This window comes from Macaca fascicularis, chromosome 20 (assembly GCF_037993035.2).
Source record: "Macaca fascicularis isolate 582-1 chromosome 20, T2T-MFA8v1.1".
Taxonomy (NCBI): domain Eukaryota; kingdom Metazoa; phylum Chordata; class Mammalia; order Primates; family Cercopithecidae; genus Macaca; species Macaca fascicularis.
The window spans coordinates 29,232,753-29,255,642 of record NC_088394.1 but is presented as its reverse complement, the minus strand read 5'-3'; the positions used below and the strand labels follow the sequence as shown (position 1 = coordinate 29,255,642).

At 54.0% G+C, this 22,890-nt stretch overlaps 1 protein-coding gene across 4 annotated transcripts; it reads left to right on the top strand.

Annotated features, from left to right (window-relative positions):
• The first annotated feature begins 45 nt into the window (after positions 1-45).
• Positions 46-12,931, top strand: ZNF668 (zinc finger protein 668). 4 transcript variants are annotated; one of them, XM_045383067.3, is made up of 3 exons: positions 46-624; positions 9,331-9,999; positions 11,502-12,931. In XM_045383067.3, the coding sequence occupies exons 2-3, from the start codon at positions 9,353-9,355 to the stop codon at positions 12,712-12,714; spliced, it is 1,860 nt and encodes a 619-aa protein (XP_045239002.2). In that variant the 5' UTR covers positions 46-624; positions 9,331-9,352; the 3' UTR covers positions 12,715-12,931. The 4 variants fall into 4 exon arrangements, with proteins under 4 accessions (XP_045239002.2, XP_015297603.2, XP_065393010.1 ...); XM_015442117.4 differs by lacking the exon at positions 46-624 and adding an exon at positions 1,030-1,557; XM_065536938.2 differs by lacking the exon at positions 46-624 and adding an exon at positions 7,953-8,089.
• The last annotated feature ends 9,959 nt before the right edge of the window (positions 12,932-22,890 follow it).

The window sequence follows — 22,890 nt, the reverse complement described above, 5'->3', positions numbered from 1 at the left end:
GCCCACGGAGGTCACAACGAGGCGTCTTTGAGCGCTACGCTAGCCACACTTCCGGCAAGAGCAGCTAGAATCGTTCCGGTGCATATTGAATAGGCGCAGAAGAGAGAGAAAAAGATTCTGCAACCCTGGCCACAGTACTTTGGTGACACTTTTCGTGGGGCTCCCTGGAAGACTTTTCCTAAGGCAGATGGAGAAAACTTCGTGAAATCCACTCGTTGCTATTAAAGGAAATGTTGTGGAATATAAGCGGACTTAGGTTCTGCAGAGCTTGAGCATGGCCTTTTTGTCCTCCCACCTTCTGGTTCTTGAAGACATTGCCGGTGACCTGGCCCCAGACTAACACGAGGCCGGCGTATACTGTCAGCCTGCTCTGCGTCCCCTTGCCTCAGCACCCACAGAGACCTCCTGCAAGATGCTTCTCTGCCGCCATAGGCTGGAGGTTCCCCGGGAACTTTCCCTTCCTTCCTAGCTGAGGAAGGTCCCTCACTTCCGCTCGCCGGGCCACCGGTCCCGCCTCCCCGCCCCCCGCTGGGTCCTAGCGCCGGCCCCTCTTTGGCAGGATCCGGGCTCCGTCAGTGCGAGGAGCCGACGCCGACAGCACTGGGTCAGCCCAAGTCTCATCAGGTAGGAAACGCCGGCGGGAAGCCGCGAGGGCCCCGGGCAGACCCCACGCGGCCGCAATCCGAGCTGGCCTCAGTTTCCCTGCGGGCGCCGAGGGCGGACTGGGTTGGTCCAGCGCGAGCAGCGCGGGCGGGGCGGGCGGTGAGCGGCCCTGGGCGCATTGCGGGCCCAGCAGGTCCTAGAACCCGCCGACTGTCTCCGCGGTTCTGGGCTGCGGACGGACACCCAGGCTCGGCCCGCGCGGCTGCCGTGCCGGCTCGGTGCGGGCCCGGGGGTCCTAGAGCCCGCCATGTTGCGGGCTTTTGTCCCGGCCGCGCGGCCAGCGCTGCAAGGTCCCCGGCGCCGGCGGCCCCCTCCCCGGCCGAGGCCGGGCCACCACTCTCGCGGTCCTAGAGAACGCCATCTTGCAAGCCTTTGTCCCGCATTCGGCCCTCCGTCCATTCATTTGTTCATCCCCGCATCCTTCGTTCAGTCCTGGTTGCTACGTCCCCCGAGGCCACGTTTTCCGAGGCTCAAAACGACACAAGTCAACCCAGGGTCCTGCCCTCCAGGGACTGCCTGGCTGGCGGGGGCGCAGCGTACAGAAGGTTGCGAGGAGCGAGGAGCTCCGGGTTTCTGCAACTCTCGGCTCCTCGGCGCGCTTCGTAGGCCCCACCGCCCTTCAAACTCCCACAAACTTCAGGGACCCCATTTTAGTGATGAGGAAACTGAGGCCCAGAGCGGCGTGGGGCCCTTATCTCTCTCCTGCCATTAAGTATTCCTGAGGGCACTGGGGAAGGGGGTTCTTGAAGAATGTAAAGGGGCTTTCCCGTTGGAGAAGGCAGGCAAGGGCTCCCGAGCCCAGGAAACTGCATCTAGAGGCGGAGGGTTGAGAATTGTGGCTGGAGGTTCGGTCGCTGCCGGGAGGAGGACTCTGTCGCTGGAGCTGAGGCAAAAGTAGGTTGGGATCAGGTTGTGAACTGGCCGGGTTGGCGGCCTAGGAGATGATTAGCGCTCATTTCTGCAGGGTTCATCTGCTCACTAGATCACTCCTGGCCGTGAGGCCTGTGTGGTGACTGCTTGTTTAGAGATGGGAAGATTGAGGTGCCTCCTTTTTCTCCTCATCCCTGCCCCAGGGTCCTAGCCTAGGATTTTTGGAAATTGAATCTCTGCTTGCCTAGTGAGACAATAGAACTTCATCCGGTTCCTAAGCCAGTAGTGAGGCAAAGCAAGGCTTCATCGCCACGACAGGGAGTCCACTGTGGGATATTGGGGCAATAATTGGGCCTTGTGGACTTGGAAAGGTGGAAGAATTCAGTTAATAAACAGTTATTGGTGGACATTCTCACAAACTCCTACTGTGCACGAGGCAGAGGCTACAGACCTGGGTTCAAATTTCATCTGAGGTTGATTCCTTCCATTTGTTTTGGGTCACCACACAGGGTTCTGGATGTAGACGATGCAGATGATCGGTTTCCTAGCTCTTTGCCAGCCTGGACTCTGGTGCTGGAGATGGAGAATTAACAGCCAAACCATAAGATGTGTAATGCTAGCAAAGCAATAGTCAGGGCTCAGAGAGCAGGTGTCTGGGATTTGAACACTGGCTGGGACGGTGACTAGTTAGCTTGTTTCTTTGTGGTGTCACTTCTCATAAGAACACTAATCCTGTTGGACCAGGGTCATACCCTTATGATGTCATTCAACCTTAATTACTTCCATAAAGGCCTTATCTCCAAATACAGTCACGATGAGAGTTAGAATTTGAATATATGAACAGACAGGGAACACAAACATTCACTCATAACGAACTTCTAGGCAGCTGTGGAATTGGCTTGAGTAGTTGAGTATTACGCACAAAATGCTTAGAATGATACCTTGCCCATGGTAAACTTGCAAGGAGTATTGTCCAGATGACACCATAAAGGAAATTAGAGAGGAGGGGGCTGGTCCCTGTGGCTCATGCCTGTAATCACAGCACTTTAGGAAGCCGAAGTGGAGGAGCACCTGAAGCCAGGAGTTCTCGAGACCAGTGTGGGCAGCATAGTGAGACCTCTATCTCTACATACAAAGAATTTTAATAAATTAGCCAGGTGTGGTGGTGGGTGCCTGTAGTCCTAGCTACTCAGGAGGATTGCTTGAGTGCAGGAGTTCCAGGCTGAAGTGAGCTATGATTGAGCCACTGCACTCCAGGGTGACAGAGTGAGACCTGATCTCTAAATAAAAATAAAGACCAGGCACGGTGTCTCACGCCTGTAATCCCAGCACTTTGGGAGGCCGAGGCAGGCGGATCACTTGAGGCCAGGAGTTCGAGACAAGCCTGGCCAACATGGTGAAACCCTGTCTCTACTAAAAATACACAAGTTTGCCAGGTGTGATGGCTTTCGCCTGTAATCCCAGCTACTCGGGTGGCTGAGGCTGGAGAATCACTTGAACCCAGGAGGTGGAGGTTGCAGTGAGCTGAGATCCAGCCACTGCACTCCAGCCTAGGCAACAAAGACTTTCTCTCAAAGAAAATAAATAAATTAAAATAAATAGGCGGGGCATGGTGGCTCAAACCTGTAATCCCATCTCTTTGGGAGGCCAAGGCGGGTGAATCACCTGGGGTCAGGAGTTCCAGACCAGCCTGGCCAACATGGCGAAACCCCATCTCTACTAAAAATACAAAAAATTAGCTGACCTTGGTGGCGGGCACCTGTAATCCCAAATACTTGGAAGACTGAGGCAGGAGAATTGCTTGAACCCGGAAGGCAGAGGTTGCAGTGAGCCGACATCATGCCATTGCACTTCAGCCTGGGCAACAGAGTGAGACTCTGTCTCAAAAAATAATAATAAATAATAAAATAAATAAAAATAAGCCAGGTATGGTGACTCATGCCTCTAATCCCAGCACTCTGGGAAGCCAAGGCCGTGGATCAGTGGAGGTCAGGAGTTCGAGACCAGCCTGGCCAACATGGTGAAACCCCATCTCTACTAAAAATACAAAAAATTAGCCGGGCATGGTGGTGGACGCCTGTAATTCCAGCTACTGGGGAGGCTGAGGCAGGAGAATCTTGTGAACCAGGGAGGCAGAGGTTGCAGTGAGCAGAGATCATGCCATTGCACTCCAGCCTTGGCAACAAGAGCGAAACTCTGTCTCAAAAATAAATAAATAAATAAATAAATATATCAATTTTTAAAAAGGAAAGAGGGCCGGGCGTGGTGGCTCATGCCTGTAATCCCAGCACTTTGGGAGGCCAAGGTGGGTGGATCACTTGAGGTCAGGAGTTCAAGACCAGCCTGGCCAACATGGTGAATTCCTGTCTCTACTAAAAATACAAAAATGAGCCAGATGTAGTAGCGGGTGCCTATAAATCCCAGCTACTCAGGAGGCTGAGGCAGGAGAATCATTTGAACCCAGGAGGCAGAGGTTGCAGTGAGCAGATATTGCACCATTGCACTCAAGCCTGGGTGATAGAGTGAGACTCCATCTCAAAAAAAAAAAAAGAAAAAAAAGGGCCGGGTGCGGTGGCTCACACCTGTAATCTCAGCACTCTGGGAGGCCAAGGTGGGCGGATCATGAGGTCAATCGATCGAGACCATCCTGGCCAACATGGTGAAACTCCATCTCTACTAAAAATAACAAAAATTAGCCGGGCGTGGTGGCAGGCACCTGTAGTCCCAGCTACTTAGGAGGCTGAGGCAGGAGAATTGCTTATAGATAATCGTGAAATTCTGTCAAAAAAAAAAAAAGAGGAGTAGACAGAAGGCGATTATCAGGGTAAAGATAGCATGGGAAAGGTTGTGCTCCTTGGTTGGTTAAAAAAGGAAAAAATTAGAAATATTAAAAGTGGGGGAAAAGGAAAGGTGGTCAAGAAAGCTCTTTTTGAGGAGGTGACTGGGAGCTGAGATCCAAATAAAACCAAAAAGACAGCTACACAAAGATCCTGGGAGAAGAGTGGCTCAGACAGAGGGAACTGCTAGTGCCACGGCCCTGAGGTGGGAAGGAATTTAGCTCTTTGAGGAGAAGAAAGGGGGCCTCTGTGTGTAGAGCCCAGTGGGCCGGGGAGAGGAGTGGGAGGTGAGGTAGGCAGGGTTTTGTGTGTGTGTGTGTATTTTTAGTAGAGATGGGGTTTCGCCATGTTGGCCAGGCTGGTCTCAAACTCCTGGCCTCAAGTGATCTGCCCGGGTAGGCAGGATTTAGATGGTTTGGGGCTATGCTGGCCATGGAAAAGATACTGGTCTTTTTCCTGGGAGCAGTGGGAAGTGTCATGATTCAACCTGGGGGAGAGAATGGAGACTGGTTGAGAGTCCTGCCCAGGAGCCTGGAGACTTGGGTTTGAGTCTGGCTCCTTGACCAGCTGTGTGCCCTTGTGTATGTTTTTTCCTTTGTGGGCGCCTTAATCTCAATATCTGAAAAAGAGGTGTAGTGAACATTTAAAATGCTCCTCTCCTAAGAGCTTGTGGAGACCTAAGGATGTGTGTTTGGTTCTTAAGTATTGGTTGGACCAGGCACGGTGGCTCACACCTATAATCCCAGCACTTTGGGAGGCTGAGGTGGGAGGATCACTTGAACTCAGGAGTTCTAGACCAGCCCAGGCAATATAGCAAGACTTCATCTCTACTAAAAATAAAATAAAAATTAGCCAGGCGGCCGGGCGCGGTGGCTCAAGCCTGTAATCCCAGCACTTTGGGAGGCCGAGACGGGTGGATCACGAGGTCAGGAGATCGAGACCATCCTGGCTAACACGGTGAAACCCCATCTCTACTAAAAAATACAAAAAAAACTAGCCGGGCGAAGTGGCGGGTGCCTGTAGTCCCAGCTACTCGGGAGGCTGAGGCAGGAGAATGGCGTGAACCCGAGAGGAGGAGCTTGCAGTGAGCTGAGATCCGGCCACTGCACTCCAGCCTGGGTGACAAAGCAAGACTCCGTCTCAAAAAAAAAAAAAAAAAAAAAAAAATTAGCCAGGCATGGTGGTGCATGCCTGTAGTCCCAGCTACTTGGGAAGCTGAAATGGGAGGATTGCTTGAGTCTGGGAAGTCAAGGCTGCAGTGAGCCATGATTGCACCACTGCACTCCTAAGCGACAGAGTGAGACCATGTTTCAAAACCAAACAAACAAACGAAAGTATTGGCTGGAATGATCCAGAGTGTATTTAAAATACAGATTCCTGAGGCCTACCTCAAGCTCTTTAAAAAAAAAAAAAAATATATATATATATATATATATATACACACACACACACACACACACACACACACACACACACATATTTTTAATGGTGGGATGTTAGACAGAAACCTAGGCTACCTGGCCTCTTTGTGTAGCTGGGCACATGCTGAGACCAACCTGGTACTCCCCTACCTTTTCCCCTGGGAAGTGCTGTGGCAGGAGGGATTTGCCCCTCCAGCTACCTGGTGTCTGACTCACAGATAGGGAGGCTGAGACCCAGAGCTGGCAAGAGGCAGTAGAAGGGCCAGAGCTCAGAACCACTGGGTCAAGCCCTCTGAGAGGGAAGCAGAGACATAAAGGGTGCCGGACAGGGTCTCAAGGCAGTTCTGCAAGGATGAGAGAAGACACAGGTATGACCTGAGCCCAGGGTTCTGGTCACTGCAGGGCTGGCCAAGGCAGCAGACAAGCCTAAGAGGCCCCAGACCACTGAGCAAGACCCCAGCAACTTAAGGCAAATTAAACACCTGGACTGAAGTCCCAGCTGCTTAGGTTACCCATTGAGGGACCATGGGCAAGTCACTTAACGCTTGGAACCTCAATTTATTCCTCTGTAAAGTAGGAACAAGAATCCCTATCTCAGGAAGCTATAAGACATTAAATCAAATAAACTAGCACACCCAGCAATGTGTCCGGCTCTGAGAAGACTCTCTGATAATTGAGGACAGTAATTATTCTTGACTCATTCATTCCTCACGCAACCCTGTCAGGTAAGTACTATCATTACCTCCATTTTTCAGATTAGAAAACTGAGGTTCTGAGACATGCAGTACATTACACAAGGTCACATCAGCTGGGAAGTGATGGAGGCAAAATTTGAAGCCAGACACTTTGGCTTCAGGGACTGGGCACTTAACAAAATACTGAACCATTTCTCTGGACCTCGGTTCCCTTATCTGTGAAAATGGAATAATAGAACTTTCCTCATGGGGTTGCCATGAAGGGTAAGCGAGCTAATACACATAAGGAGTTTAGGATAGTGCCTGGTAGGCAAGTGCTCAGTAAATGTGCGCTATCTTTTTTATTTTTTATTTATTTATTTTTTTTTGAGATGGGGTCTCACTCTGTTGCCAGGCTGGAGTGCAGTGGCACGATCTTGGCTTACTGCAACGTCAATCTGCTTGGGCTCAAGCATTCCTCCTACCTTAGCCTTCTGAGTAGCTGGGAGTACAGGCATGCACCACCATGCCTGGCTAATTTTTGTATTTTTTGTAGAAATGGGATTTTGCTATATCGCCCAGGCTGGTCTTGAACTCCTGGGCTCAAGGGATCCACCTGCCTTGTCTTGAACTTCTGGGCTCAAGCGATCCACCCGCCTTGGTCTCCCAAAGTGCTAGGATTACAGGTGTGAGCCACTGAACCTGGCCCGAGCTATCATTTTTATTAAGGAGGAACTTTTATCAGGCAGACTCTCCAGAAACCGTCTGGAAGAGAGGTAGTGAGTACCTCATCCAGAAATAGGGAGGGATCCTTTGGAAACTGTAGGAAGAATTCAAGTCATCAGGAAGGTTAGAATTCAATCCCTTTAACTCATCTTCAAGCCCCAGGATGGATGGATGGATGGATGGATGGATGGATGGATGGATGGATGGATGGATTGATTGATTGATTCAGTGTCTTGCCCCGTCTCCTAGGCTGGAGTGTAGTGGTGCAGTCTTGAACTCCTGGGCTCAAGCAGTCCTCCCACCCCAGCCTCTCAAGTAGGCAGGACTACAGGCGCATGCCACCACACCTGGCTAATTTTTATTTTTAGTAGAGATGGGGTCTCGCCAGGTTGCCCAGGCTAGAGTGCAGTGGTACGATCATAGTTCACTGCAGCCTCGAACTCCTGGGCTCAAGGGATCCTCCTGCCTCAGCCTCCCACGTAGCTGGGACTTCACGCGCATGCCACCACACCTGGCTAAGCCCCAGGATTTAGGGGGAAAAGTGAAATTACCAAGTGAGAATAGAATGGAGTTTTGTGGGATTGGGGCCAAACCTAAAGGGGAGATGCTTGAGGAGCCTCCTGGTGGAAGTGGGGCTCCAGTGAAGGACTTGTCAGATTTGGAACAAGCAGGAAGGACCTGGGGATTTGCATGCTATGGTGGAAGCCATGGAAATTTCTTAAGCAGGGAACAGGAAACATCATACAGTACTTCTGGGAGAAGACCGGCTGCATGGGGTTGGGGAGGGAGGGCAGTGTGCAGGCCTGAGGCCGGGACTTCAGGCAGAAGGGTGCTGACTCTTAAGGATGTGGCCCTTGCCATGCCTCAGGGGCTCCTGTGCCCTCCCTGGGTCAACCAGGTAAGCTGTTTCTCCCACCTTTTCCTGGCATAAGGGGCCCTGAGTCTCTGTATTTCCCCTAGCACCCTCATGGCTCAGCTCAGTTTCCTCCTCCTCCTCAACCCCAGTGTCATAACTTAGAAGCCACCAACCCCTAAGGTGTCCAGATGAGGAAATAGGCCTATAAACAACACTCATTTCACTGAGGTCTCATAGTAATCCACCGGGCTGGAAGTAGAACGTAGGCCTCCTAGCCTCTGGGCACACCTGGCTCCCTGCAGCCCCCACTCCTCAGACCCCTTCCCCTAGCAGCAGCTGCTGAGCACTCCTTAAGTGGATCTGCCCTAATCCTCTTCCCTTCATCCCCCAGGGAGGATGAGCTGGTGTTAAGACTAATACAGCCGTTAATCCTGTTTCCTCCCAGCCATGATCCCCAGGAGCAGCTGGGTGGAGGGCGTCTGGGTTCTGGACCAGAAAGTAGGGATCTCAGCTAGAGCTGGTATGCTAGGAGGTCACGTTAGATCAGATATATCAGTTATGACTCAGAAACAGGCTTCTAGCTGCTAGCAATGGCTCAGGCTGCCTTGAGAGTGATTCTTCATTACCAGAGTTGTGGGAACAGGCCAACAGGGATTCCAGAGCAGAGGGTGGACAGATTCCAGTCTGGGGCGGAGGCCCGTACAGCTGTGCAAGGGCAGAATTCTGTGTGAACAGTTGCTGTCTCTGAGGGGCTAACCATTCAGAGGAGGAAAGAAAACACAGACGCTGGGGACCTGTCACTTCCAGACAGTGCCAGCTACCAGATTTAGCCCATTGGCTCAGCCCTTTTCTGGTCCCAGGTCTGTCTTTTCTGGGTGCTTGGAGACCTTCAGGCCAGCCCACGTCTGGGTACACTCTTCATCCTGATCCTGGCATAGTTCTTGGACACTGAGCTGAAGAAGGAAGATGGTGAGACAGATGGAACCTGGACCTCCGGGAATGCCACAGTGTTTGGAAAAGCCCGGAGGTTGAGGAGGGAAGTATAGGTGAATCTTTTGTGACCCCCAGCCTCCTTTCTTAGTGGCTGTGCGGTCACTTGGTCCAACTCCTTTCTTCAATGAGCAGTTCAGGGAGGAAACGAACACAGGGTGTCAGCCAGGAATGCTGGGCAGGAAGGATGTGGGGGTTCTGAGGTGAGAAATGCAGATGAGATAGGGTTCTCTCTGAGGCCTTGAAGAGTGGCGAAGGTATGTGGCTTTGGTCTAACTTTGCTTCTCTTGCAGGGAAACTCCATTCACCAAGGCCATGGAAGTGGAGGCTGCAGAGGCCCGGTCCCCAGCCCCCGGCTACAAGCGCTCCGGCCGCCGCTACAAGTGCCTGTCCTGTACCAAGACATTTCCAAATGCGCCCAGGGCAGCGCGCCACGCTGCCACACATGGGCCAGCAGACTGCTCTGAGGAGGTGGCTGAGGTGAAGCCAAAGCCGGAGACAGAAGCTAAGGCAGATGAAGCCAGTGGGGACAAGGTGGCAGGCTCCGCGGCTAAGCCTAGGCCCTATGCGTGTCCGCTGTGCCCCAAGGCCTACAAGACGGCACCCGAGCTGCGCAGCCACGGGCGCAGTCACACGGGGGAGAAGCCCTTTCCGTGCCCCGAGTGCGGCCGCCGATTCATGCAGCCCGTGTGCCTGCGCGTGCACCTGGCCTCCCATGCTGGCGAACTGCCCTTCCGCTGTGCGCACTGCCCCAAGGCCTATGGCGCACTCTCAAAGCTCAAGATCCACCAGCGCGGCCACACGGGCGAGCGGCCCTATGCCTGCGCTGACTGCGGCAAGAGCTTTGCTGACCCTTCAGTGTTCCGCAAGCACCGGCGTACTCACGCTGGCCTGCGGCCCTACAGCTGTGAGCGTTGCGGCAAAGCCTACGCGGAGCTAAAGGACCTCCGCAACCATGAGCGGTGAGGGTGCCCTCTGGGGCGGGGCGACGCGACAGGGTTGCTGCAGCCAATGGGCCTGGGGTTGAATCTCAGGGTAAAGTGAGCCAATGGGAAGGTGGGTGGGGCAGATCCAAGGGGAGGGGCTAGGCATGTGGGAGAAATTGATGCCCGTGATTGGGCAGAGGTGGCAACCGCCTCGAGGTGGAGCCCTGATAATGGGATTGGGTCAGATTGGCCTCCATTCCAGGCCAGCTGGAAAGGGTGGGGTTTGGAGTTGGGCAGTTCTGAGGGTCTTTGGTGGAGACCAGGAGCTGTGAGTGGGGCTAGGTTTATCTAGGTCATTTTTTTTTTCTCAGCCTCTACATTAATGACACGTTTCTAGGCTGGGTACAATAGCTCACGCCTATAATTCCAACCCTTTGGGAGGAGGCAGGAGGATCGCTTCAGCCCAAGAGTTCAAGACCAGCCTGGGCAACATAGCAAGCCTTGTCTCTATAAAAATAAAAAAATTACCCGAGCGTGGGGATGTATACTTCTAGTCCCGGGTACTTGGGAGGCTAAGGTGGGAGGATGGCCTGAGCCCAGGAGGTCGAGGCTGCAGTGAGCCATGATCAGGCCACTGCATTGCAGCCTGGGGAACAGGGGGAAAAAAAGGCAGGGGACGCATATCTTGGTTTTTGGGGGGTTTTCTTTGTTTGTTTGTTTTTTGAGACGGAGTCTCGCTCTTGTTGCCCAGGCTGGAGTGCGATGGTGTGATCTTGGCTCACCGCAACCTCTGCCTCCCGGATTCAAGCGAGTCTCCTGCCTCAGCCTCCCGAGTAGCTGGGATTACAGGCATGCGCCACCATGCCCGGCTAATTTTGTATTTTTAGTAAAGACGGGGTTTCTCCATGTTGGTCAGGCTGGTCTTGAACTCCCGACCTCAGGTGATCAGCCTGTCTCGGCCTCCCACAGTGTTGGGATTACAGGCGTGAGCCACCGCGCCTGGCCATATCTTGGTCTTTTTTTTTTTTTTTTTTTTTTTTTTTTTGAGATGGAGTCTTGCTCTGCCGTCCAGGCTGGAATGCAGTAGCACGATCTTGGCTCACTGCAAGCTCCGCCTCCCGGGTTCACGCCATTCTCCTGCCTCAGCCTCCTGAGTAACTGGGACTACAGGCGCCTGCCACCATGCCCGACTAATTTTTGTATTTTTAGTAGAGACTGGATTTCACCATGTTAGCCAGGATGGTCTCAATCTCCTGACCTCGTGATCCGCTGGCCTCGGCCTCCCAAAGTGCTGGAATTACAGGCATGAGCCACCGTGCCCGGCCCATATCTTGGTCTTTAATGTGCAGAGACGGGTCTTTGGAATAGACACCCAGCCAGCCTGAAATCTTCTTTCTCTGGGGTGCAGCAATGTGGCTCTTAGGGGATTAAACCTAGGCCCCCACGGATGGTTGGGGAACCCCTAAAGTACAGCCCAGATAGGCAGTGGGGTCAGGTTATGGGGTCTGTCACCTTCATGCCGAGTCCTCCACTTGCAGGTCCCACACCGGCGAGCGCCCCTTCCTCTGCTCCGAGTGCGGGAAGAGCTTCTCCCGCTCATCCTCTCTCACGTGCCACCAGCGCATCCACGCAGCACAGAAGCCCTACCGCTGCCCGGCCTGCGGCAAGGGCTTCACGCAGCTCAGTTCCTACCAGAGCCATGAGCGCACACACTCGGGGGAGAAGCCCTTCCTGTGCCCACGCTGCGGCCGTATGTTCTCCGACCCCTCGAGCTTCCGGCGCCACCAGCGCGCGCATGAGGGAGTGAAGCCGTACCACTGCGAGAAGTGCGGCAAGGACTTCCGGCAGCCGGCGGACCTGGCCATGCACCGGCGCGTGCACACCGGCGATCGGCCATTCAAGTGCCTGCAGTGTGACAAGACGTTCGTGGCGTCCTGGGACCTCAAGCGGCACGCGCTGGTGCACTCTGGCCAGCGGCCCTTCCGCTGCGAGGAGTGCGGGCGAGCCTTTGCCGAGCGTGCCAGCCTCACGAAGCACAGCCGGGTGCATTCGGGGGAGCGCCCCTTCCACTGTAACGCGTGCGGAAAGTCCTTTGTGGTGTCATCGAGCCTGAGGAAGCACGAGCGGACCCATCGAAGCAGTGAGGCCGCGGGGGCGCCCCCTGCACAGGAGCTGGTGGTGGGGTTGGCGCTGCCTGTGGGCGTGGCAGGCGAGGGCTCAGCCACCCCTGCAGCAGGGGCGGGGCTAGGGGACCCTCCAGCAGGGCTGCTAGGGCTGCCCCCGGAGTCAGGTGGTGTGATGGCCACACAGTGGCAGGTGGTGGGCATGACGGTGGAGCATGTGGAATGCCAAGATGCCGGCGTCCGGGAGGCTCCTGGTCCCCTGGAAGGGGCAGGCGAGGTGGGGGGTGAGGAGGCTGATGAGAAGCCTCCCCAGTTTGTGTGCCGAGAGTGCAAGGAGACCTTCTCCACAATGACACTGCTGCGTCGGCACGAGCGCTCACACCCGGAGCTCCGGCCCTTCCCCTGCACCCAGTGTGGCAAGAGCTTCTCTGACCGGGCTGGGCTGCGGAAACACAGCCGCACTCACAGCTCAGTGCGCCCCTACACCTGCCCCCATTGTCCCAAGGCCTTCTTGAGTGCCAGCGACCTGCGCAAGCATGAACGTACCCACCCTGTGCCCATGGGGACCCCCACACCCCTGGAGCCCCTGGCGGCTTTGCTAGGAATACCTGAAGAGGGGCCGGCCTGAAACCCATGACCCCCAGCACCACACTCCGGGAGCCCAGCCCCCATTGGGGGCTTCCTGTACCTCCTTTTGCCTGGCTCTGCTCTTTAGACTCCAGATCCCTACCCCTCAGCAACTAGCTAACCTGTCGCCCAGCTAAGAGAGCTGGGACAATGGAGGCTGGCAGCGGCTGAGACATGACTGTCTAGGAGTAACACTCATTAAAGCTTTCATTTTGGCACCAGGTCGTCTTCTGTGTTCTGGTTAGGAGTGAATGGGTGGGAGTTTGGGCATCAGATAAGGTTCAGCGGAGACCCCTGGATCCACAGATTTGAAACTAGAAGGGTCTTTGGACACAGTTTCCCAAAGTATGTTTCAGGATGTCTAGTGACAACAGGTTCCATGGGCAGTAAGAAAGGAAATTCTCTGTGCCCTTCTTGGGATTCTTAGTGATCAAAAGTGGGCTGAAGTGGCCCTGGAGGAGCAGTGCCTCTGGCAGCCGGGAGCTGGCATCTCCAGGCCCACTGACCCCTTGTGAGGGCCTGGGACTTAGGAATCTGCCCACAAAAGGGGTATTGTTCATTAAAATCTACCCATTTCCTTATAGAAAATATGTCTTCAGGCCGGGCATGGTAGCTCACACCTGTAATCCCAGCACTTTGGGAGGCCCAGGTGGGTGGATCACGAGGTCAGGAGATGGAGACCATCCTGGCTAACACGGTGAAACCCCATCTCTACTAAAACTACAAAAAAACTAGTCGGGCATGATGGCAGGCGCCTGTGGTCCCAGCTACTCAGGAGGCTGAGGCAGGAGAATGGCATGAACCCGGGAGGCGGAGCTTGCAGTGAGCCAAGATCGCACCACTGCACTCCAGCCTGGGTGACAGAGCGAGACTCCATCTCAAAAAAAAAAAAACTATTTAAGTCACAGTTAATTTGGGTCTCTGTTATATGCAGCAATACACATACACAAACTAATTCAGAATTTTCACTTACTATTAGGATTCTTTTTGTTTTGTTTTGTGTTTGAGATGGAGTTTCGCTCTTGTCGCCCAGGCTGGAGTGCAGTGACACGATCTCAGTTCACTGCAACCTCTGCCTCCAGGGTTCAAGCAATTCTCCTGCCTCAGCCTCCCGAGTAGCTGGGTTTTCAGGCGTGACCATCACACCTGGCTAATTTTTTTTTTTTTTTTTTTTTTTTTTTGAGACGGAGTCTGGCTCTGTGGCCCAGGCTGGAGTGCAGTGGCGCGATCTCGGCTCACAGCAAGCTCCGCCTCCCGGGTTCACGCCATTCTCCTGCCTCAACCTCCTGAGTAGCTGGTACTACAGGCGCCTGGCACCACACCTGACTAATTTTTTGTATTTTTTAGTAGAGACGGGGTTTCACCATGTTCGCCAGGATGGTCTCGATCTCCTGACCTCGTGATCCGCCCGCCTCAGCCTCCCAAAGTGCTGGGATTACAGGCGTGAGCCACCGCGCCCAGACTTTTTTTTTTTTCTTTTAAGTAGAGATGGGGTTCCACCATGTTGACTAGGCTGGTCTCAAACTCCTAACCTCAGGTGATCCACCCCGTTGGCCTCCCAAAGTGCTGGGATTACAGGCGTGAGCCACCGCACCCGGCCTGGACAACTTCTTTTTTTTTTTTTTTTTTTTGTTATACTTTAAGTTGTAGGGTACATGTGCATAACGTGCGGGTTTATTACATATGTATACTTGTGCCATGTTGGTGTGCTGCACCCAGACAACTTCTTTTTAATGCGTCTCAGGATGCATGTGAGATTGATATTTACTAGGCACCATGTTGATGTTAGAAGGTCTGGGCGCCACCAGATGTTTTTACAATTCCTGTGAGCAGCTGCTACTAGTTGCCAAATGCCAGCAAGAATCAAGAAGACTCAGCTTCGCTGGGTGCGGTGGTTCATGCCTGTAATCCCAGCACTTTAGGAGGCCAACGCAGGAGGATGGCCAGAGGTGAGGAGTTCGAGACCTTCTCAGGAGGCTGAAGCATGATATTTGCTTAAACCCAGGAGGCAGAGGTTGCAGTGAGCCGAGATCGCACTACTGCCCTCCAGCCTGGCGACAGAACAAGATTCCATCTCAAAAAAAAAAAAAAAAAAAAAGAAATAGGCTCACTGGTTAGGACCTGAGGGTGAAGAGCTCTGAAGAGGGGCAAAGGCGGAGACTTCCTAACATCAGCATAGCTCATTATGGTGTGTCAGTTGTCATGGTGATGGGAAAGGATACCTGAACAGAGGAGCATCTGCAACCCACAGGGAGGCTGCATCTATCGGCTGGGATCCAGTTAGGCTGCATAACAGCAACCTCCACCTCTCAGGGACTCACAACACCATGTTGATTTCTCACTCACATCCATGTCCTCCATGGGACCGCTCTGTTCTATGCTATCTTCATTCCAGAGCCCAGTCTGAAGGAAAAGCCTCAAGCTGAAACTTTTCGTCTCCAGACACAGAAGAGAGGAAAGGTAGCAGACCCCATGACGGCTCTTAAAGCTTCCTCTTGGAAGTGGCACATGTCATTTCCACTCAAAGTTCATGGTCTAAAGCAAGCCATATAGCCAAACCTGATGTCAGTGAACTGGGGACTTAAAACCATTCTATATAGTGTAATGTAATGGGGAGCCGAGCAAGAAGACACGAGGCAGATGAGAACAGAGGTAGCTTTTATTGGGCTCGCGGGCGAGGTTCACTGGTCCCCTAGGAGGAGGGCCGAGGAAGTCACACGCAGGGCAGGTATCAGGGGCCTTTTGTAGGGCGAGGTAGGCGGGGTCTGTAGGTTTCGGTTTCTGAGGAATGAGGTGCCCAGGAGTTTGCGCAGAGCGGGGAGTTTTGGCGGGCTCAGGGTGCTTTTCACGCGCTAAAAAGTCCTAGCAGGAGGTCCCAGCGGGTAAAGTCCCGACAAGGGGCCCGCCATGTCAGGTGGTACCGCCATGTTGGGTCTAGGTCCCTGCCTAACATTCCGACCTCTTTCTAATAAGAAAAAGGGGCGACGTGTTCCTCTGGCTGCTTCCTGCTGGTATAGGTCATTGTGGGGTTCTTTGGAGGTCAGAACTCGGGTATAGGGGTGGAGTAGCATCTGATTGACAGTGACCCGGGAGACTTCCTTTATGTGGTCCTGGACGAAGCGGAGGACACAGGGAGCTATGAGTAGCAAGAAGCCAATGATTAGTAAGGGGCTTAGAAAGGGTAGGACCCAACCAGCTATAGACAACTGCCACCACCCAAATGAGGGCCCTGATCCAAGGTTTCTCTGGTGGAGCCCTTCCTGAATCTTTTCTAGAGTGAGGAGATTGGTTTCTACTAGTCCTGATTCACTGATGTAGTAGCAACATTCTTCATTGAGAACATGCAGGTGCCGCCCTTAGCGGCTGTAAGGAGGTCGAGTGCCCGACAGTTCTGGGCTGCCACCTGGGTGACTGAGGTGATCTGCCGTTGGAGGGAAGCCAAGGACTCCACAGAAGCTTCGATTGCTACCTGTAATCGGGCTGAAAGGTCCTGAGAGGCCTGGACAGAATGAGTTAGGGCTCCGGTTCCTAGGCCGGAGGCTACCAGGGATGAGGCTAAAGAGACCCCGATCATCAATGGAAGGAATACTGCCCTTGCCTGGTGGGGCAGGCAGAGGGCAGGAGGGAGGATAGCTCGGCCTCACTGTACAGGGTGAGGCTGGGGACTAGGAAGATGGGAACGCATAGGGCAGTGTTGGGGGCATGGAGGGTTTTTGACAGGGTGGAATTGCACCAAAAATACCCACCTGGAGGGGCGGTTAGCTTTAGAGGTGCAGATCCTGTCTGGTTGCACCAGGAAGCATTGGGGGTGGAGTAGCAAAAGGGGAATTGTTGCCTAAGCGGGTCTTGAAACAAGGGGACTTCTCCTGGGGTCCGGCCGGGGAGAGGGGAGGACAGGGTTAGGTTAGAGGAGTTAAAAGGGCTGGGTAAGGGTACTGCAACCAGTGGGGGCTTATTCAAGGCTGCACACAGGAAACAGCGAGAGATGTTGTGTACCCCGGCCATGTGTACCACTTGAGCCCCTTCCCTGACTAAGGTTAGCAAGGAAAAAGGGTTGCTGCTGTCCTGGGGCTTGCTGCCTGGGTCGACTAGAGCTGAGATGGCTTCCTCCTGTTGTCTGATGTCAGCGGCCAGGCTGTCAAGGCTGCTTACGACCCTGATGTAGGCCTTAAAGATCCTGAGTCGGGCCATGGGATAAGACTCACTCTGCCCTCGGTAAAGGCGGGCCTCAACCCCTGATGCCCAAGGGTCAGGGATGGTGAGGAAAAAGATAGACTTGAGGTTTGTAGTCAGCCGCACGGAGGAAGTGGGCTGCTGCCAGAGGGTTTCTTTGGTGTCCTGTATGGCCGAGTGAATGTTGCAGTAGTAGTAAGGGAAGCCTCCATTGGTTTCAACCAAGTAGATCGACAGGCATCGTATGTCTGATCATATGTGAAACAAATGGCTGGGTGCCGCCAAGTACGGAGCACACTGTTGAAGGAGGAGAAATTAAAGGTTACTTGGCTTTGGCACCCCTGGGGTTGGCAGTCTACTGTGGCTACGGTGAGGGAGCTCATGTGATTTCCCTGGGTCTAGGTCTCGGAAAGGTAGAACCTCCACTGGAATGGATTGGTGGGGGGAGTTTGGGCAGGAGTCTCACCTAGACTCGGGAGGACTAGGTGGCCGAGGAAGGTTAGGCAGAGGGTCGTTACCTGCGTGCATGAGTCATAACTTGGTAGGGGTAACAACCTGAATGGTCCAATTGTAATCATGTTGGGTGGGCGCCTTTTTCAGCTGGGACAGGTGATACCAGGAGGGAAGACCAAGGAGCTTGGCAGCGGTGGGAGTGGTGAGGATTACGGTGTATGGTCCTTCTCACCATGGAGATAAGGCTTGGGGTTGCAGCTGCTTGACCAGGACCAGGTCTCCAGGTACTGTGACAGTGGGATTCTCAAGGGTTGGGGAAGCGGGTGCAGGGAGACACCAGTCCGCGTGTTTTCTCAGAAGCTCGCGAAGGAGGGTTAAGTAAGGGAGGTAGGAGCCTAAGGAAGGGGAGAGGGCTGGCAGCTCCTGGAAGAGGAATGGGCGTCTGTACAGCAGCTCAAAACGGCTGAGCCCTGTGGGGGCCCGCGGAGCTGCCCTAAGACGAGTGAGAGCCAAGGGAAGGAGAGTCACCCACGAGAGGCGGGTTTCTAGAGTGAGTTTGGTTAGATGTAGTTTAAGGAGACTGTTTGCGCCGTTCTACCTTTCCAGATGACTGTGGATGGTAGGGAATGTGGAGCTTCCAGGTAATCTGGAGTGCGGCCACCACCTGCTGGGTGAGTTTAGAAATGAAGGCCAGACCATTGTCTGATTGGATGGTTCGGGGGAGACCAAACCTGGGGATGATGTGCTCTAGGAGAGTGGTTGCCGCGAACTCCACAGTTTCTCAGGTGATGGGGAAAGCCTTGATCCATCCTGAGAAGGTGTCAACCAAGGTCAGCAGGTAGCGGAATTTTTTATGGCGGGGCATGTGGGTAAAATCAAGTTTCCAATCTTCCCCTGGCTGGTGGCTCCTTAGCTGATGAGTGGGCCCTGGGTGCCTGAGCCTACCTTGGGGGTTAACGGCCGAACAGGTGGCACATTACTGATGTACCTTCCTAATTTGGGCCTGCAGTGAGGGGAGGTGAAGGATGGGCCCCAGGAAGTTATACATAGCCTTAGGCCCTATGTGGAGAGAGTGGTGTATGTCGGTCAATATACACACTGCCTGAGTCTGGGGGAGCGCTACTCAGCTGTCAATGAACACCCACCCATCCTCGCTCTGGGTAGCACTGGGATGGGCCATCAGGGTTTGAAGTTCCTGGGGAGAGTAGTCGGGGGAATATGTGGGGGAAAGAAAGAGTAAAGGCGCTGGGGTAGGGGAGGAAGTGAGGGCGGTGGCCCGTGCGGTGGAATCAGCTAGGTTGTTACCCTGCGACACAGGATCCTTAGAATGCTGGTGGCTTTTACAGTGGATGATGGCTACCTCCTTGGGGGCCTGGAGAGCATCAAGCAACCTCTTTATAAGTGGTCCATTGACTACTGGCATCCCTTTGGTGGTAAGGAACCCACACTCTTGCCAGAGAAGGGAGTGGGTCTGTGCAATAAGGTAGGCATATTTAGAGTCTGTGTAGATATTAACCCTCTGCCCTTTGGAGAGGAGTAGGGCACGAGTAAGGGCAGTGACTTCAGCCTTCTGGGAGGTGGTGCCTAAAGGCAAGGGCCTGGTTTCGACCGTCTGGGTTGCTGTTACAACAGCGTAGGCCGCCTGCTGGCAGCCATCAGAGGTTAAAACAGAACTCCCGTCCACGAACAGGGTATGGTCTGGGTGTTCTAATGGCTGTTCGGAAAGACTGTGGTGGGAGGGCGGCAAGGTGGTGAGAACCTCCAGGCAGGAATATGCGGGGGCGGAATCGCACCCTGGAGTGGGCAAGAGGGTAGCAGGGTTTAGAGGGGATGAGGTGGTGAGGGTGATGTGAGGGTTTTCAATGAATAGCAGGTGAAACTGTTGAAGCCGGGACGGGGTGAGGTGGCTGAGACACTTGTGTGTGATGAGATCTGACAGTTGGTGAGAAGAGTAGACAGTAAGAGAATGTCCTAGGGTGAGCTTGAGGGCCTCCTTGGTAAGTTCTGTGGCAGCCGCCAGGGCTCGCAGACAAGGTTGCCAGCCCTGGACCATGGGGTCTAACTGCTTGGAGAGATAGGCCACAGCCTGGTATGTGGATCCAACCGGCTGGGCTAGGAGGCCAGTAGTAACCTTTTGGCGCTCCTCAGTGAATGGATGGAAAGGCCGAAGGGGGTTGGGGAGAGAGAGAGAGCAGGGGCAGAAAGGAGACAGTCCTGAAGCTTCTTGAAAGAGTTGGCAACCAATAAGGGATCGGACAGCAGTCCGGTGGGCGCTTCCTTGGCAGCCTGGTAGAGGGGCTTGGCTAGGACCCCAAAGTTGGGAATCCAATGCCTGAAATACCCTACCGGTCCTAGGAAGGACAAGATCTCTTCCGCATCCTGAGGAGGCTGGAGAGTTTCAATGAGGCTTATTCTATCCGCCATGAGGCTTTTTGTAGTGGGTCTGAGGAGTATACCTAGGTAGGTGACAGAAGGGGTGCAAAGCTGAGCCTTGGCCGGGGTAACCCGATAACCTCAGTCACCAAGAAAATTTAAAAGTGTAGCAGTATCTGCAAGGGAGCTCTCCCAGGAGGGACTACATAGTAATAAGTCATCTACATATTGCAATAGTGTGCTGTGGGTAAGGGGACAGAGGCTAACATCCTGTGCCAGTGCCTGTCCAAAAAAATGGGGGCTATCTTGGAACCCTTGAGGCAAAACAGTCCAAGTCAGCTGGGAAGAAATATGAGTGTCTGGATCTTCCCATGTAAAGGCAAAAAGAAAGTGTCAGTCAGGATGCAGGGGAATGGTGAAGAAGGCATCCTTTAGGTCAAGGACAGTAAAATGAGTGGTATCAGGGGGAATGCGCGAGAGAAGTGTATATGGGTTAGGAACAACTGGAAAGGTGGGGACTACTGCCTCATTGATGAGGCGTAGATCCTGCATGAGGCGGTAGGCCCCAGAGCTTTTCTTTACAGACAGGATAGGAGTATTGCATGGTGAGTTGGCAGGGACTAGAATGTGCTGCTGGAGCAGGCATGTGATGATGGGTTTTAGTCCCTGTCGGTGCTCAAGGGAGATAGGGAACTGGGGTCTAGAGGGAAACTTGGAGGGGTCCTTCAGCTGGATGCGGACTGGAGTATGGTGCTGGGCAATGATCAGGGTGGAGGTGTCCCACACCTTAGGGTTAATGGGGACCAGAAACAGGAGTGGGGTGTCAGCCTGGTGGGGTTTATCAGGTGAGAGGAGGGGAAAGAGGAGCGCGAGGTGCGGGGAGGGGTTGGGCCGGAAGTGAACTGAGGCCCCTAGCTTAGAGAGGAGGTCTCGTCCTAACAAGGGGACTAGGCATGAAGGAATGATAAGAAATGAGTGCGAGAAGAGGGAGCCATCCAGGTGGCAAGACAGAGGAGGAGTCTGGCGGTAGATGGAGGGAGTGCCATCAATTCCCATGACCCTGACAACAGAGGGATGGCTGGGGCCACTGAAGGAAGGCAAAACAGAGTAGGTAGCCCTCGTGTCCATAAGGAAGGCTATGGACTTACCCGCTACCTGGAGCATAACCCTGGGCTCGGCGAGAGTAAGAGAGGTTCCTGAGTCTGGGCCTCTTCAATCTTTGTCGGTGTCGAGGAGCTGGAAGACGCCTCCAGTACCTGGAGGAGGGTCGTCATGTGGAGGCGTAGCGACCGTCCTCAGGTTGGGGCAGTCTGACTTCCAATGGCCCATCAGCCCACAGCTTGGACAAGGGCGAGTTGGTTCCTTAGGGTTGGGGCACTGCTTGGCCCAGTGGCCTTTGTTGCTGCACTTGAAGCAGGCACCAGGTGGCGCTCGGGGAGTACCTCCTCTCTGAGAGCTCCTGGAGCCTGCCGGCCTCAGGGCTGCCACCAAGGCCTGGGTTTGGAGTTGTACCTTCTGTTTTAGCCTGGCCTGTTGCTGGGCCTCAGCTGCTTCCTCCCTGGAGTTGTAGACCTTGAAGGCCAGTTTGACTAAATCCTGGATGGGAGTTTGAGGGCCGTCCTCCACCTTTTTAAATTTTTTCCAGCTATCCGGAGCCGGCTGAGAAATAAAGTACGTAGCCAAGACGGTTCCTCCTGCAGGGGAGGCAGGGTCAAGGCGGGTGTACTGAATGAGTGCCTCAGTCAGTCGGTTAAGAAAAACGGCCAGATTTTCATTTGAGCCGTGGACTACCTCCTTTAATTTATCAAAGTTGACTGACTTATTGGAGGCTGCCTGCATGCTGGCAAGAAGGCACTGGACCATCATGTCTCGGTGGCAGCAGCCTGCCTGCCCAACCTGGTAGTCCTAGCCAGGCTCGGCAGAGGGCACCGCCTTGGTGCTGACTGGCATGGCAGGGTCAGTTAAATGAACCTGGTCATCATGCTTCCTGGCTGCTGCTAGGATATGCTCCCGTTTCTCAGGGGACAGGGTTGAGGTCATAATGACATGGAGATCATGCCAGGTGAGGTCATATGCTGGCATAGGTATCTGAACTCTTTGATATACAGAGTGGGGTTGGCTGAGAAAGAGACTACATGCTCTTCAATCTTAGACAGGTCTGCCCGCAAAAACGGCACATAGACCCGGACCACTCCTTCGGCGCCTGCCACTTCCCGCAAGGGGCACAGGAGGTCAGTCCTGGACCGGGTATGGGCTGAGACAGGCGAGCAGGAGGAGGAGGGAGGAGAGACAGGGTCCGTCAGGTTTGGTGGGGACACAGGAGGAGTGGAGGGAAGGGGTGGCGCCGACAAGGACGGAGACAACGATGGGTCAGGGTAAGGGGGAGGTTGAGCGGGGGACTGAAGGAGGGGTAGGGAAAGAGTATCGGGGGCTCAGAGAAAGAGGAAGAATCGTCCTTTTCCTTGCTTGAGGAAGTAGATTTCGCGAGCAAGACCTGGGCCAACGAACATTGCGCACAGAGGTCTGGGCAGGAGCGCAAGTCCCGAAAGGCCTGAACATAGGGTACCTCGGACCATTTGCCTAGTCTCTTGCAGAAGTTGGTCAGATCTATGAGGATGTTAAAGTCTAGAGTGCCTTCTGCAGGCCACTGAGACTGATTATCCAATTTATACTGCGGCCATGCCACTGTGCAGAAGAAAATAAGCCGCTTTCGTTTTAGGTCTTGGCTGAGACCTAAAGTCTGGAAATTAGCCAAGAGGCACCCCAGAGGGATTTTGGGTCTGGTTTGGACTGGGCAGCCCCCATGATCCTGAGGCGAGCAGTCCGGAGGCAACGGGAGCATCCTCTCACTGCCACGCGGAGTACAGGGTATGGCAGCTTCCAGGGAGGTCAGACGTCTCCTAGTCCCCGGTGCCAAGGTCACAAGTGATGGACGGGGGAAGCCCTGATGTGGCCGCGTTTTTGGGCATGGACTTCTGGAGCCTGCAGGACGGGGGAAAACTTACCCAGCAGTGATCGAACTGAGTCTTGGATTTGGTAAAACGTCTCCCGGCTCAGAGAGGAGGTCCTGGCTCGGGGAGAGGAGAGCCTGCCCGAACCGGCAGGGGTCCGGGGAGGGGTCTCCTCCCAGGTTTCAGCACCAATGTAATGGGGAGCTGAGCAAGAAGACATGAGGCAG

Coding starts and splice junctions, on each gene's coding strand:
- ZNF668 (XM_065536938.2), top strand. CDS start 8,037: ATGTGGCCCTTGCCATGCCTCAGGGGCTCCTGTGCCCTCCCTGGGTCA. Junction 8,090..9,330: donor GCCCTCCCTGGGTCAACCAG/GTAAGCTGTTTC, acceptor CTTCTCTTGCAG/GGAAACTCCATTCACCAAGG. Junction 10,000..11,501: donor GACCTCCGCAACCATGAGCG/GTGAGGGTGCCC, acceptor CTCCACTTGCAG/GTCCCACACCGGCGAGCGCC.